The sequence below is a fragment of the Pseudophryne corroboree genome, chromosome 3 (assembly GCF_028390025.1).
Source record: "Pseudophryne corroboree isolate aPseCor3 chromosome 3, aPseCor3.hap2, whole genome shotgun sequence".
NCBI lineage: Eukaryota > Metazoa > Chordata > Amphibia > Anura > Myobatrachidae > Pseudophryne > Pseudophryne corroboree.
This window is the reverse complement of record NC_086446.1, coordinates 340,856,407-340,873,394: the sequence shown is the minus strand read 5'-3', so window position 1 is coordinate 340,873,394 and position 16,988 is coordinate 340,856,407. Positions and strand designations below refer to the sequence as shown.

General features: G+C 47.2%; 1 protein-coding gene across 2 annotated transcripts in view; it reads left to right on the top strand.

Moving 5' to 3' along the window:
- LRRC46 (leucine rich repeat containing 46) overlaps positions 1 to 16,988 on the top strand; it is a 67,444-nt gene that overhangs the window by 48,724 nt on the left and 1,732 nt on the right. For both annotated transcript variants that reach the window (XM_063959643.1, XM_063959642.1), the window contains 3 exons: positions 8,753 to 8,862; positions 8,995 to 9,064; positions 9,182 to 9,327. In XM_063959643.1, the coding sequence (XP_063815713.1) occupies positions 8,753 to 8,862; positions 8,995 to 9,064; positions 9,182 to 9,327 (326 nt within the window). The remainder of the gene's footprint in view (positions 1 to 8,752; positions 8,863 to 8,994; positions 9,065 to 9,181; positions 9,328 to 16,988) is intronic.

The window sequence follows — 16,988 nt, the reverse complement described above, 5'->3', positions numbered from 1 at the left end:
AATACACATTGATATCACCAAATAGTGTATTCACTAGAGCGGTATTCATATGGCTATTATTCACCATTTATATTATTATAATATAATCCACGTGTTTTATTCATTATAACATATTATACATCCCTGTGTTTAATAGATCACTTCTTCACCATTATATTAAATGGTGCACGTAATGCTGTTCCCCTCGGTATATTCAAATTGCACTCTGCCAGTCGGAGGGAGGAGAGAGGAGAACCCGCTGGCTGCAGCGCCCAGCCACACACGCTAAGCCGGCTAGTAGCTAGTGGTTTGGAGACAAACAGCGGGGCAGCGTGAACCTGGTGTGCATGGAGAAATTACAGGGGAGAGCCCCAGACTCACATTAACTGATCACACGCACTAAACTCGTACAGAGCCAGTGATGTGATCATTAATAGCAAGGCAGAGTGCGATTTGAATATACCGAGGGGGAACAGCATTACGTGCACCATTTAATATAATAGTGAAGAACTGATCTATTAAACACACGGATGTATATAATATGTTATAATGAATAAGAGACGAGGATTATATTATAATAATATAAATGGTGAATAATAGCCATAGGAATACCGCTCTAGTGAATCCACTATTTAGTGATATCAATGTGGATTTTATGCTATATTGCCTCCGCTAATAAGAAAAATCTGTGTGAATACAATACATTATGGGCAGATGAACCACAGCTTTCCTTGGTCTATAGCACAGTTTCTCAAACTCGGTCCTCAGGACCCCACACAGTGCATGTTTTGCAGGCAACCCAGCAGGAGCACAGGTGTATTCATTACTCACTGACACATTTTAGAATGTCCACAGGTGGAGCTTATTATTTAACTTAGGATTCTGTGAGACCTGCAAAACATGCACCGTGTGGGGTTCTGAGGACCGAGTTTGAGAATCTGTGGTCTATAGCAATTAAACAAATGCTACTCTGAAAACACAGTATAAAAGGAGGAAAGACAATTTGTTGCAATATACCAGGGTATACATAGTGATTGTTACAAATCTGATACATACCGGCTGTAAAGAGGTGGAAATAATACAACATTAAGAATATGATGTTTAATAAAGAGATACGTTGATACAACTCGAGAGGATTAATGTGGAGGATAATATAATAGGAATACACATTTACACAGAGTTCATAGGCAAAATAGCCTTTATTTTGGATAATAAAATTCACACAGGAAAACACTGATCTGAGTTTTTGTAGTTTTAATATCACTTTATTTTCTTATCACACTATATGTTAATATTTCACCTGTCAAAGTCAGAAAAATATCACGCTACACACTGCCATATATGCACCTCATGCGAGTGCCTGCTGCGTGTGCATGAGCCCTCCCGTGCGCATACTCTCAGTTGCGTGCACCCGCAGGCGCACGGTGTGCGCATTTACGGTAGAGTTTGTGTGCGTCTAGCGGGCGACTCAATCGTAACATATTTTAGTCATATAATGTATTTTGTAGATTATGGTCCCTTTGATAGAATCTGAAAGTTTAGTTAACGTAGTATGTTCGGGGACAAAGAGATCCCTCTTTGTTTGATACGAAGGGTCAGACAGGGGTTACACAGTGGTGTTTAGTATCCATCGGAAGAGAATATAATTAGCAATATTCCGGTGTTGGTTTGAAGCGGATTAATCGCTCGTGCGTATAGTTATGGACATAAGAAGTTTATGGACATTTACTATATTTGCACTTTATTACCCATGCGGCGGGAAACCCAGTTTCCCACCCACCTGAGCAGTTAGGAATAGTCACAGCCCACCTGTATGAACCAACCTATGACCTTTTGTTATAATGCGAAGACGAATTCCTGTGTCCAATGAACAATAAGAATGTAGGGACCATTGTACTGTATTGTGTGTAGTGTATAAAAGGACAAGCCGATCTGGGCCAGCTCTCTACTCTCTTCAACGGTTCTCATTGCTGATAATCGGGAGCTGGATATCCAGAAAAGGCGCTTGCGATTGTTTCCCCTGGTGCGTAAGTTCTCTGCAACCATATTGTCTCTTATTTTAATGTTATAAGCCATTCTCTCTCTCCTTCCCCCTTAAATGTAATTGTATCTTTATTGTATTTTATGTGTAGTGATTCGGTTAGGTATTTTATGTTATCTTGGTAGTGTATAACTTGTATTGTATTATTCTTTTGCAATTGAACGTTCATTAATTTCCTTAAAAGGCGTTAGACCCTTAGACCGGTATTTGAGTGTTTATTATATTGCTAAGGGGTTCTCTGAGCGTCACATACGCTCATGCAGCTTTTAAACTAACAAGGTTACACTGTGTTGCATTTACACCTTATCACTCCACAAGGGTTTACAGTATAAGTACATTGTTTATGGTTTAGTTATAAAGGTTTAACACTGTGAGCGTCTGCGCCGCTCGTGATCTCCTCGTGGTCTCGAGCGTCCGCTACGCTGATAGCGTAGCATTACGGTAGTCGCTCACCTATAGTGTGCCCGATACCAACAGCGTATTCTCGCGAGCGTTTGTGTCGCTCGAGCGGCTCGCTCCCGATACAGCGTCCGCTACGCTAAGGGCGTACCCTTACGGTACCTCGTGCGCCAATTGCGTACTGTGTTCCTTAACCTTTTAGAGTGTTTTATACAAGGTATAGAATAGGCATTGACACACCAGTCCTGTAATAATTTTAATGCATACAGTACTTAATAAAGAGTAATTTTAACCATTTATTGTGTTCCCAGTGCACCCAGAAAAGATACTTCATTGCTTTTTCTTGTCCCTTTAACTATGCAATACTAGTCTGGCAGCATTTCGGCATCTTGCATAGGAATGGAGGTGTTTGCCACTACACAGACAGGGACTGAGCGCCTCCTGCAAACAATTGGCTGCAACTGACCATGATTTGAAAATAGGAATGCTACCTGGCATTTGACAGTCAGCATTTGAGCGCCGTATGGTATAGAACCTGCAGTGAATCTGGCACAAAGACCTATTCATACTCCCTAGGATGTACTAATCGTATGGTAGTCCCTGCTTTACAGCACACACGTATGCACCCTGCGTAATATAGTAGAACACATTTATATATTTCTCTAACGTCCTAAGTGGATGCTGGGGACTCCGTAAGGACCATGGGGAATAGCGGCTCCGCAGGAGACTGGGCACAAAAGTAAAGCTTTAGAACTACCTGGTGTGCACTGGCTCCTCCCCCTATGACCCTCCTCCAAGCCTCAGTTAGATTTTTGTGCCCGAACGAGACGGGTGCAGGCTAAGGGGCTCTCCTGAGCTGCTTAGTGAAAAGTTTAGTTTTAGGTTTTTTATTTTCAGTGAGACCTGCTGGCAACAGGCTCACTGCATCGAGGGACTAAGGGGAGAAGAAGCGAACTCACCTGCGTGCAGAGTGGATTGGGCTTCTTAGGCTACTGGACATTAGCTCCAGAGGGACGATCACAGGCCCAGCCATGGATGGGTCCCAGAGCCCCGCCGCCGGCCCCCTTACAGAGCCAGAAGAGGTCCGGAAAATCGGCGGCAGAAGACGTCCTGTCTTCACCAAGGTAGCGCACAGCACTGCAGCTGTGCGCCATTGCTCCTCAGCACACTTCACACTTCGGTCACTGAGGGTGCAGGGCGCTAGGGGGGGGGGGCGCCCTGAGCAGCAATAAAAACACCTTGGCTGGCGAAAATACATCACATATAGCCCCCAGGGCTATATGGATGAATTTTAACCCCTGCCAGAATCCATAAAAAAGCAGGAGAAAAGTCCGCGAAAAAGGGGCGGAGCCTATCTCCTCAGCACACTGGCGCCATTTTCCCTCACAGCTCAGTTGGAGGGAAGCTCCCCTGGCTCTCCCCTGCAGTCACTACACTACAGAAAGGGTTAAAAAAGAGAGGGGGGCACTAATTAGGCGCAGTATTAACAATACAGCAGCTATAAGGGGGAAAACACTTATATAAGGTTATCCCTGTATATATATAGCGCTCTGGTGTGTGCTGGCAAACTCTCCCTCTGTCTCCCCAAAGGGCTAGTGGGGTCCTGTCCTCTATCAGAGCATTCCCTGTGTGTGTGCTGTGTGTCGGTACATTTGTGTCGACATGTATGAGGAGAAAAATGATGTGGAGACGGAGCAGATTGCCTGTAATAGTGATGTCACCCCCTAGGGGGTCGACACCTGAGTGGATGAACTGTTGGAAGGAATTACGTGACAGTGTCAGCTCTGTATAAAAGACAGTGGTTGACATGAGACAGCCGGCTACTCAGCTTGTGCCTGTCCAGACGTCTCATAGGCCGTCAGGGGCTCTAAAGCGCCCGTTACCTCAGATGGCAGATATAGACGCCGACACGGATACTGACTCCAGTGTCGACGGTGAAGAGACAAATGTGACTTCCAGTAGGGCCACACGTTACATGATTGAGGCAATGAAAAATGTTTTACACATTTCTGATAATACGAGTACCACCAAAAAGGGGTATTATGTTCGGTGAGGAAAAACTACCTGTAGTTTTCCTGAATCTGAGAAATTAAATGAGGTGTGTGATGATGCGTGGGTTTCCCCCGATAACAACTGATAATTTCTAAAATGTTATTGGCATTATATCCTTTCCCGCCAGAGGTTAGGGTGCGTTGGGAAACACCCCCTAGGGTGGATAAAGCGCTCACACGCTTGTAAGAACAAGGGCTCTACCCTCTCCTGAGATGGCCGCCCTTAAGGATCCTGCTGATAGAAAGCAGGAGGGTATCCTAAAATGTATTTACACACATACTGGTGTTATACTGCGACCAGCAATCGCCTCAGCCTGGATGTGCAGTGCTGGGTTGGCGTGGTCGGATTCCCTGACTGAAAATATTGATACCCTAGATAGGGACAGTATATTATTGCCTATAGAGCATTTGAAAGATGCATTTCTATATATGCGTGATGCACAGCGGAATATTTGCCGACTGGCATCAAGTCTAAGTGCGTTGTCCATTTCTACCAGTAGAGGGCTATGGACACGACAGTGGTCAGGTGATGCGGATTCCAAACGGCATTTGGAAGTATTGCCTTATTAAGGGGAGGAGTTATTTGGGGTCGGTCTTTCAGACCTGGTGGCCACGGCAACAGCTGGGAAATCCACGTTTGTACCCCAGGTCGCCTCTCAACATGAGAAGACGCCGTATTATCAGGCGCAGTCTTTTCGTGGACAAGCGGGCAAAAGGTTCCTCATTTCTGCCCCGTGACAGAGGGAGAGGAAAAAGGCTGCAGAAATCAGCCAGTTCCCAGGAACAGAAACCCTCTCCCGCCTCTGCCAAGCCCTCAGTATGACGCTGGGGCTTTACAAGCAGAATCAGGCACGGTGGGGGGCCCGTCTCAATGAATTTCAGCGCGCAGTGGGCTCACTCGCAAGTAGACCCCTGGATCCTTCAGGTGATATCTCAGGGGTACAAATTGGAATTCGAGACGTCTTCCCCTCGCCGTTTCCTAAAGTCGGCTTTACCGATGTCTCCTTCTGACAGGGAGACGGTTTTGGAAGCCATTCACAAGCTGTATTCCCAGCAGGTGATAATCAAGGTACCCCTCCTGCAACAGGGAACGGGGTATTATTCCACACTGTTGTGGTACCGAAGCCGGACGGCTCGGTGAGACCGATTCTAAATCTAAAATCTTTGAACACTTACATACAGAGGTTCGAATTCAAGATTGAGTCACTCAGAGCAGTGATTGTGAACCTGGAAGAAGGGGACTACATGATGTCTCGGGACATCAAGGATGCTTACCTTCATGTCCCAATTTACCCTTCTCACCAAGGGTACCTCAGGTTTATGGTACAGAACTGTCACTATCAGTTCAGACGCTGCCGTATGGATGGTCCACGGCACCCCGGGTCTTTACCAAGGTAATGGCCGAAATGATGATATTCCTTCGAAGGAAGGGAATTTTAGTTATCCCTTACTTGGACGATTCCCTGATAAGGGTAAGATCCAGGGAACAGTTGGAGGTCGGTGTAGCACTATCTCAGGTAGTGTTGCGGCAGCACGATTGGATTCTCAATATTCCAAAATCGCAGCTGGTTCCGACGACTCGTCTTCTGTTCCTAGGGATGATCCTGGACACAGTCCAGAAAAAGGTGTTTCTCCCGGAGGAGAAAGCCAGGGAGTTATCCGAGCTAGTCAGGAACCTCCTAAAACCGAGCCAACTCTCAGTGCATCAATGCACAAGGGTACTGGGTAAAATGGTGGCTTCCTACGAAGCAATCCCATTCGGCAGATTCCACGCAAGAACTTTCCAGTGGGACCTGCTGGACAAATGGTCCGGTCGCATCTTCAGATGCATCAGCGGATAACCCTGTCACCAAGGACAAGGGTGTCCCTCCTGTGGTGGTTGCAGAGTGCTCATCTTCTAGAGGGCCGCAGATTCGGCATTCAGGACTGGGTCCTGGTGACCACGGATGCCAGCCTGCGAGGCTGAGGAGCAGTCACACAGGGAAGGAATTTCCAGGGCTTATGGTCAAGCCTGGAGACATCACTTCACATAAATATCCTGAAGCTAAGGGCCATTTACAATGCTCTAAGCTTAGCAAGACCTCTGCTTCAAGGTCAGCCGGTGTTGATCCAGTCGGACAACATCACGGCAGTCACCCACGTAAACAGACAGGGTGGCACAAGAAGCAGGAGGGCAATGGCAGAAGCTGCAAGGATTCTTCGCTGGGCGGAAAATCATGTGATAGCACTGTCAGCAGTATTCATTCCGGGAGTGGACAACTGGGAAGCAGACTTCATCAGCAGACACGACCTCCACCCGGGAGAGTGGAGACTTCACCCAGAAGTCTTCCACATGATTATAAACCGTTGGGAAAAACTCGACAGGTATCGCGCCAGGTCAAGGGACCCTCAGGCAATAGCTGTAGACGCTCTGGTAACACCGTGGGTGTACCAGTCAGTGTATGTGTTCCCTCCTCTGCCTCTCATACCCAAGGTACTGAGATTGATAAGATGGAGAGGAGTAAGCACTATATTCGTGGCTCCGGATTGGCCAAGAAGGACTTGGTAACCGGAACTTCAAGAGATGCTCACGGAGGATCCGTGGCCTCTACCTCTAAGAAGGGACCTGCTCCAGCAAGGACCCTGTCTGTTCCAAGACTTACCGCGGCTGCGTTTGACGGCATGGCGGTTGAACGCCGGATCCTGAAGGAAAAAAGGCATTCCGGATGAAGTCATCCCTATCCTGATCAAAGCCAGGAAGGATGTAACCGCAAAACATTATCACCGCATTTGGCGAAAATATGTTGCGTGGTGCGAGGCCAGTAAGGGCCGAGGGAGGAAATTCAACTGGGTCGATTCCTACATTTCCTGCAAACAGGAGTGTCTATGGGCCTGAAATTGGGGTCCATTAAGGTTCAAATTTCGGCCCTGTCAATTTTCTTCCAAAAAGAACTAGCTTCAGTCCCTGAAGTTCAGACGTTTGTAAAAGGGGTACTGCATATACAGCCTCCTTTTGTGCCTCCAGTGGCACTTTGGGATCTCAATGTAGTTTTTGGGTTCCAAAAGTCACATTGGTTTGAACCACTTAAATCTGTGGAGTTAAAATATCTCACATGGAAAGTGGTCATGCTGTTGGCCCTGGCCTGGGCCAGGCGCGTGTCAGAATTGGCGGCTTTATCCTGTAAAAGCCCTTATCTGATTTTCCATTCGGACAGGGCGGAATTGAGGACTCGTCCTCAGTTTCTCCCTAAGGTGGTTTCAGCGTTTCACCTGAACCAACCTATTGTGGTGCCTGCGGCTACTAGGGACTTGGAGGACTCCAAGTTGCTAGACGTTGTCAGGGCCCTGAAAATATATGTTTCCAGGACGGCTGGAGTCAGAAAATCTGACTCGCTGTTTATCCTGTATGCACCCAACAAGCTGGGTGCTCCTGCTTCTAAGCAGACTATTGCTCGTTGGATTTGTAGTACAATTCAGCTTGCACATTCTGTGGCAGGCCTGCCACAGCCAAAAATCTGTAAATGCCCACTCCACGAGGAAGGTGGGCTCATCTTGGGCGGCTGCCCGAGGGGTCTCGGCTTTACAACTTTGCCGAGCAGCTACTTGGTCAGGAGCAAATACGTTTGTAAAATTCTACAAAATTGATACCCTGGCTGAGGAGGACCTGGAGTTCTCTCATTTGGTGCTGCAGAGTCATCCGCACTCTCCCGCCCGTTTGGGAGCTTTGGTATAATCCCCATGGTCCTTACGGAGTCCCCAGCATCCACTTAGGACGTTAGAGAAAATAAGAATTTACTTACCGATAATTCTATTTCTCGTAGTCCGTAGTGGATGCTGGGCGCCCATCCCAAGTGCGGATTGTCTGCAATACTGGTATATAGTTATTGTTACCAAAAAATCGGGTTATTGCTGTAGTGAGCCATCTTTTCTAGAGGCTCCTCTGTTATCATGCTGTTAACTGGGTTTAGATCACGAGTTATACGGTGTGATTGGTGTGGCTGGTATGAGTCTTACCCGGGATTCAAAATCCTTCCTTATTGTGTACGCTCGTCCGGGCACAGTATCCTAACTGAGGCTTGGAGGAGGGTCATAGGGGGAGGAGCCAGTGCACACCAGGTAGTTCTAAAGCTTTACTTTTGTGCCCGGTCTCCTGCGGAGCCGCTATTCCCCATGGTCCTTACGGAGTCCCCAGCATCCACTACGGACTACGAGAAATAGAATTATCGGTAAGTAAATTCTTATTTTTATTAATACTGAATAATGTAGATTAACCTGAACATTTATATATATATATATCTCATAGGTTCCTTAGTCTTTCTGGAAACCAAATTAAAGAATTCAAAAACCTTCTCTGTTTGGAGAAGCTCCAGCTTTTGGATTTATCCCATAATTTAATCCACAGATTGGATATAGGTGAGTTCCTCACCAATATTATGTTACCAGTTCCTACCATACTAGAATTGTATTGTAAATAATTAACAGCCTGTAAACGACACTTGTCTTTGTGGTCCAACTGTCACTTAGTAATGCCTTGCATATTAACAGGAGAATTACCTCAGACAATCCTCATTTTGGACCTGACAGGAAATCCATGCACTAAAAATAAAGATTACAGGTGAGACACCAAGGTTCAGAAACATGCACCCAAAAGTAGATCCTGAAGCAGCTGACAGAAAACGTGACAGCACACTCACTTAAAATAATTGACAGGATTTTGTCACTTTTTCCTCAGGCAGCAAGTATTGGAGGCCCTACCCATCTTGCAAGAACTGGATTTAGAAGTTGTGAGAGATGCTGCTAGCCAGGAGCTCCACAGTGACCGTGAAGAGGAGGATGGCAATGATAGTGATGACACCAACCTATCATTTGATCATTCAGGTAGTGTGTGGTGTATCAAGGATGCATTTGGACTTAATCACTCTCTAGGGTCAATTTACTGTCATTGCTATTAGGAGCAAACTTACACTATCCAATCCGCTTTTATTTGTCTATTGCAGATTTTTTTTATCTAAATTTCCTACCACTTGAACACACCCTAGGGTTAATTTAATCAGGAGCCAATTCATCTCCAAATGTTTTTTTATTTTTATTCTTGGAGAAAACATGGAGAGAACATACTAACGCCACAGATTGTGTACCTTTTGGATATATTGCACCTACATTTTAGTAATTAAGGCTTATTAAGTGGCACTACCCTGCTTGCTAGTGTCATTTCTATAATGTCACTTTATACATCTTCAGAGCCTGTGAGATGTAGACTATGTATTGGGTGACTTAGTGTACCATACTTGCCTGCTTTTTCAGTCTCCTCTTCGGGAGAAGCCCAGAGAGGAGACGCTGCTGTCCACTGCAGGGGTTGGGCTCACGTCAATAGTCCCTGCCCCATCTCCGGAAATTACCGTGGGGAGGAGTGGGGCTAAAATTACTCAAATCACATGAGTAAGCCACGCCCCCTACATACAAGGCTATGATTTTCTCCCCATCCTGCCTGCTTCACTAGGAATCAAGTGGGATGCAAGAGATATATATGTATAAAAGCATAACTTTTAACATTTGTTAAGAGAACAGAATGCGCTCTGAGGGTGGCATCATGCCTGCCTACAGTGCCACAGATAACTCCCGAAGCGCTGTCAGTACTCCCTATGATTCATGTGCAGTCAAGAAAACATTACATTTTGCTCTGCTGTACTCTCTCACGCATGCGCAATGGGCCCACATCTATGCAACTTCGGAGTCCAACATGTTACCAGTGGAGTTAGCAGTGCCGTAACTAGACATTTTAGCGCTGTGTGCAATAAGGGGGGCTTCATATAAAATAGAGGCAGTTCGCGTCGTAGGCGCGCATAAAAAATATAGGGGCGTGGCTTCATGGGGAAGGGGTGTGACCACAAAATAATACCAATTCATGTTACGGTGCACAGTAGGCTCCATTATTCAAATTACACCGCACAGTAGCGCCACTACACCAGGTAGAGCCTCTTTTACACATTACGGAGGCCAGTCCCCCTTTTTACACATTACGGCAGCCAGTCCCCCTTTTTACACATTACGGCAGCCAGTCCCCCTTTTTACACATTACGGCAGCCAGTCCCCCTTTTTACACATTACGACAGACAGCGTACCCTTTTTACACATTACGGCAGACAGCGTACCCTTTTTACACATTACGGCAGACAGCTTCCCCTTTTTACACATTAGGTAGACAGCTTCCCCTTTTTACACATTAGGTAGACAGCGTCCCCTTTTTACACATTAGGTAGACAGCGTCCCCTTTTTTCTTACGTCCTAGATGATGCTGGGGACTCCGTAAGGACCATGGGGAATAGACGGGCTCCGCAGGAGACATGGGCACTAAAAAGAACTTTAGGTATGGGTGTGCACTAGCTCCTCCCTCTATGCGCCTCCTCCAGACCTCAGTTTGATACTGTGCTCAGAGGAGACTGGGTGCATACAGGGAGCTTTCCTGAGTTTCCTGAAAGAAAGAATTTTTGTCAGGTTTTTTAATTTCAGGGAGCCTGCTGGCAACAGGCTCCCTGCATCGAGGGACTGAGGAGAGAGAAGCAGACCTACTTAAATGCTAGGCTCTGCTTCTTAGGCTACTGGACACCTAGCTGTTCGTCCCGGAGCCGCGCCGCCGTCCTCCTCACAGAGCCGGAAGATAGAAGCCGGGTGAGTATAAGAAGATAGAAGACTTCAGAAGTGGCAGAAGACTTCAGATCTTCACTGAGGTAACGCTGCCCGCCATTGCTCCCACACAAAACACACACGGCAGGCACTGTAAGGGTGCAGGGCGCGGGGGGGGGGGGCGCCCTGGGCAGCAATTTACACCTCTGGGACTGGTAAAACTAGATATATTGGCTCTGTGGGCTGTATATGGGTATCCCCCACCAGTTTTTGAATGGATTCGAGCAGGACCGAAGCCCGCCGCGGAGGGGGCGGAGCTTGATCCTCAGCACTCACCAGCGCCATTTTTCTCCACAGCACACGCTGAGAAGCTGGCTCCCCGGACTCTCCCCTGCTGAACACGGTGACAGAGGGGTTTAAAGAAGGGGGGGGGGGACGGACGACATAATTTGGCACAATCAAGATTTATATATATATATATATATATAACCAGAAAATAAGAGGCGGCACTCGGAGGCTTAAAAGTGCAAATCAAAATTGTATTCCCACAAAGAAGAACTAACGTTTCGGGGTCACAACACCCCTTTGTCAAAGTGAACAAGTGTGTATAGAAGCAAAAACGTACCTTAAAACGTACCTTAAATACCCAAGAATCCCGCTCAGGTGAGCTGACGCTGGTGGGAGTGCCGGTCCGTTTGGAATGTGTATATATATATATATATATATATATATATATATATATATATATATATATATATATATATATATATATATATATACATATATATATATATATACATATATATATATACACAAGGCGCTATCTGGGAATTTTGGTTTCCAAAGTTATTAGGGCTGGGTGTGTGCTGGCATACTCTCTCTCTGTCTCTCCTAAGGGCCTTGTGGGGGAACTGTCTCCAGATTAGAGATTCCCTGTGTGTGTGGGGTGTCTGTACACGTGTGTCAGCATGTCTGAAGCGGAAGGCTCTTCTAGGGAGGAGGTGGAGCAAATGAGTGTGGTGTCTCAGTCGGCAACGCCGACACCTGACTGGGTGGATATGTGGAATGTTTTAAATGCAAATGTGAATTTATTACACAAGAGGTTGGACAAAGCAGAGTCCAGGGAATGTACAGGGAGTCTAGCCCTGCCTTTTACTATGTCGCAGGGACCTTCTAGGTCTCAAAAGCGCCCACTATCCCAGGTTGTAGACACGGATACAGACACGGATTCTGACTCCAGTGTCGACTATGATGATGCGAAGTTGCAGCCAAAATTGTCTAAAAGTATTCATTATATGATTATTGCAATAAAAGAGGTGTTGCATATCACAGATGACCCCTCTGTCCCTGACACGAGGGTGCGCATGTATAAGGAAAAGAAACCTGAGGTAACCTTTCCCCCTTCTCATGAGCTGAACGAGTTATTTGAAAAGGCTTGGGAATCTCCAGACAAAAAACTACAGATTCCCAAAAGGATTCTTATGGCGTATCCTTTCCCGGCTAAGGACAGGATACGGAGGGAATCCTCCCCAAGGGTGGACAAAGCGTTGACACGCTTATCCAAAAAGGTAGCGCTGCCATCTCAAGATACCGCAACCCTCGCTGATCGCAGGCAGGAGACTACCTTGAAGTCAATTTACACACATACTGGTACATTACTTGGGTTTGTAGCGCTGTAGCAGCGTGGACAGATACCTTATCTGCTGATATAGATACGCCTGATAAGGAAACCATTTTATTGACCCTGGGTCATATTAAGGATGCTGTTCTATATATGAGAGATGCTCAGAGAGACGTTGGCCTACTGGGGTCCAGAGCCAACGCTATGGCGATTTCTGCTAGACGAGCCCTATGGACCAGACAATGGACGGGTGATGCCGACTCGAAAGCATATGGAGGTTTTGCCTTACAAGGGTGAGGCATTGTTTGGGGAAGGTCTCACGGACCTGGTTTCCACAGCTACTGCAGGTAAATCAACTTTTTTGCCTTATGTTTCCTCACAACCTAAGAAAACGCCACATTATCAGATGCAGTCCTTTCGATCGCATAAACCCAATAGAGTACGGGGATCTTCCTTTCTTGCCAGAGGTAAGGGCAGGGGGAAAAAGCTGCCAACTACAGCTAGTTCCCAGGAGCAGAAGTCCTCCCCGGCCTCTACAAAATCCACCGCATGACGCTGGGGCTCCGCTGAGGGAGTCCGCCCCAGTGGGGGCACGTCTTCGCCTTTTCAGCCATGTCTGGGTTCACTCACAGGTAGATCCCTGGGCAATAGAAATTGTTTCCCAGGGTTACAAGCTGGAATTCGAAGAGGTGCCTCCTCGCCGGTTTTTCAAATCTGCCCTACTGGCTTCTTCCCCAGAGAGGGAGATAGTTTTAAATGCAATTCAAAAATTGTGTCTTCAACAAGTGGTACTCAACCCTGTTTGTGGTCCCGAAACCGGACGGTTCGGTCAGACCCATTTTAAATTAAAAATCCTTAAACCTATACTTAAAAAGGTTCAAGTTCAAGATGGAATCGCTCAGGGCGGTCATAGCCAGCCTGGAAGGGGGGGATTATATGGTGTCCCTGGACATAAAGGATGCATACCTTCATGTCCCCATATATCCGCCTCATCAGGCGTTCCTGAGATTTGCTGTACAGGATTGTCATTACCAATTTCAGACGTTGCCGTTTGGGCTTTCCAACGGCCCCGAGGATCTTCACCAAGGTAATGGCGGAAATGATGGTGCTCCTGCGCAAGCAGGGTGTCACAATTATCCCGTACTTGGACGATCGCCTAATAAAAGATCAAGAGAGCAATTGCTGAACAGCGTATCGCTTTCCCTGAGGGTTTTGCAGCAGCACGGCTGGATTCTCAATATCCCAAAGTCACAGTTGGTTCCGACGACCCATTTGCCTTTCTTAGGCATGATTCTGGATACAGACCAGAAAAGGGTTTATCTCCCGATGGAAAAGGCCCAAGAACTCATGAATTTGGTCAGGGACCTCTTGAAGCCAAAAAGGGTGTCGGTGCATCACTGCACTCGAGTTCTGGGAAAGATGGTGGCGTCTTACGAGGCCATTCTGTTCGGCAGGTTCCATGCGAGGACTTTTCAGTGGGACCTTCTGGACAACTGGTCCGGGTCACATCTACAGATTCATCAGATGATCAGCCTGTCCCCCAGGGCCAGGGTATCTCCTGTGGTAGCTGCAAAGTGCTCACCTTCTAGAGCAGGGATGGGGAACCTTTGGCCCTCCAGCTGTTGTTGAACTACACATCCCAGCATGCCCTGCAGCAGTTTTAGCATGGCCAAATTGCAAAACTGTTGCAAGGCATGCTGGTATGTGTAGTTTAGCAACAGCTGGAGGGCCAAAGGTTCCCCATCCCTGTTCTAGAGGGTCGCAGGTTCGGCATTCAGGAGTGGGTTCTGATAAACACGGACACGAGCCTCTGAGGTTGGGGAGCAGTCACACAGGGAAGAAACTTCCAAGGTCTCTGGTCAAGCCAGGAGGCTTGTCTTCACATCAACGTACTGGAATTAAGGGCCATATACAACGGCCTTCGTCAAGCTGAGACTTTGCTTCGCGACCTACCGCAGTGGCTCATGTAAACCGCCAAGGCGGAACAAAGAGCAGAGTGGCAATGGCAGAAGCCACCAGGATTCTTCGCTGGGCGGAAAATCAGGTAAGCACTCTGACAGCAGTCTTTATTCCGGGAGTGGACAACTGGGAAGCAGACTTCCTCAGCAGACACGATCTACATCCAGGAGAGTGGGGACTTCATCAGGAAGTCTTCGCAGAGATTGCAAGTCAGTGGGGACTGCCTCAGATAGACATGATGGCGTCACGCCTCAACAAAAAGCTACCGAGGTATTGCGCCAGGTCAAGGGACCCTCAGGCGGTAGCAGTGGACGCCCTGGTGACACCGTGGGTGTTCCAGACGGTCTATGTGTTTCCTCCTCTTCTTCTCATCTCCAAGATATTGAGAATCTTAAGACGAAGAGGAGTACAGACGATTCTCATTGTTCCAGATTGGCCTCGAAGGGCCTGGTATCCGGATCTGCAGGAAATGCTCACAGAAGATCGGTGGCCTCTTCCTCTCAGAGAGGACCTGTTACAACAGGGACCCTGTCTGTTCCAAGACTTACCGCTGCCGCGTTTGACGGCATGGCGGTTGAACGCCGGATCCTAGCGGAAAAGGGCATTCCGGATGAGGTCATTCCGACTCTGATAAAGGCTAGGAAGGACGTGACAACAAAACATTATCACCGTATATGGCGGAAGTATGTATCTTGGTGCGAGTCCAGGAATGCTCCTCCGGAAGAATTCCATCTGGGCCGTTTCCTTCACTTCCTACAGACTGGAGTGAATTTGGGCCTAAAATTAGGCTCCATTAAGGTTAAGATTTCGGCCCTATCCATTTTCTTTCAGAAGAAATTGTCTTGTCTTCCGGAAGTACAGACTTTTGTGAAGGGAGTGCTGCATATCCAGCCTCCTTTTGTACCTCCAGTGGCACCCTGGGACCTTAACGTGCTGTTGCGGTTCCTTAAGTCTCACTGGTTTGAACCTCTTAAAACGGTGGAATTAAAGTATCTCACTTGGAAAGTGGTCATGTTGTTGGCCTTGGCATCGGCAAGGCACGTGTCGGAATTGGTGGCTTTATCTCACAAAAGCCCCTATCTGGTTTTCCATGTGGATAGAGCGGAGTTGCGGACTCGTCCTCAATTTTTGCCCAAGGTGGTTCCATCTTTTCATATGGAGGATTCAGAGTCCCTTGATGTGGTCAGGGCATTGAAAATGTATGTGGCCAGAACGGCTCGGGTTAGGAAAACAGAGGCTCTGTTTGTCCTGTATGCAGCCAACAAGGTTGGCGCTCCTGCTTCTAAGCAGACTATTGCTCGCTGGATCTGTAACACAATTCAGCAGGCTCATTCTACGGCTGGATTGCCGTTACCAAATTCTGTAAAGGCCCATTCCACTAGGAAGGTGGGCTCGTCTTGGGCGGCTGCCCGAGGAGTCTCGGCATTACAGCTTTGCCGAGCGGCGACTTGGTCGGGTTCAAACACCTTTGCAAAATTCTACAAGTTTGATACCTTGGCTGATGAGGACCTCATGTTTGCTCAATCGGTGCTGCAGAGTCATCCGCACTCTCCCGCCTGTTTTGGAGCTTTGGTATAATCCCCATGGTCCTTACGGAGTCCCCAGCATCCTCTAGGACGTAAGAGAAAATAAGATTTTAAACCTACCGGTAAATCTTTTTCTCCTAGTCCGTAGAGGATGCTGGGCGCCCGTCCCAGTGCGGACTACATTCTGCAAGACTTGTATATAGTTTCTGCTTACATAAGGGTTATGTTACAGTTTTGATCAGTCTCGGGCTGATGCGGTTTTGTTTCATACTGTTGACTGGTTTGTATATCCATGTTATACGGTGTGGATGGTGTGGGCTGGTATGAATCTTGCCCTTAGATTAACGAAAATCCTTTCCTCGTACTGTCCGTCTCCTCTGGGCACAGTTTCTCTAACTGAGGTCTGGAGGAGGGGCATAGAGGGAGGAGCCAGTGCACACCCATACCTAAAGTTCTTTTTAGTGCCCATGTCTCCTGCGGAGCCCGTCTATTCCCCATGGTCCTTACGGAGTCCCCAGCATCCTCTACAGATTAGGAGAAAAAGATTTACCGGTAGGTTTAAAATCTTATTTTTACACATTAGGTAGACAGCGTCCCCTTTTTACACATTAGGTAGACAGCGTCCCCTTTTTACACCTTACGGCAGACAGCGTCCCCTTTTTACACCTTACGGCAGACAGCGTCCCCTTTTTACACCTTACGGCAGACAGCGTCCCCTTTTTTACACATTAGGTAGACAGGATAGATAGACTGATAGAATAGATGATACCATCTCTCCACTGGCTCAGGCAGTCAGTTTCCTTGGTGTT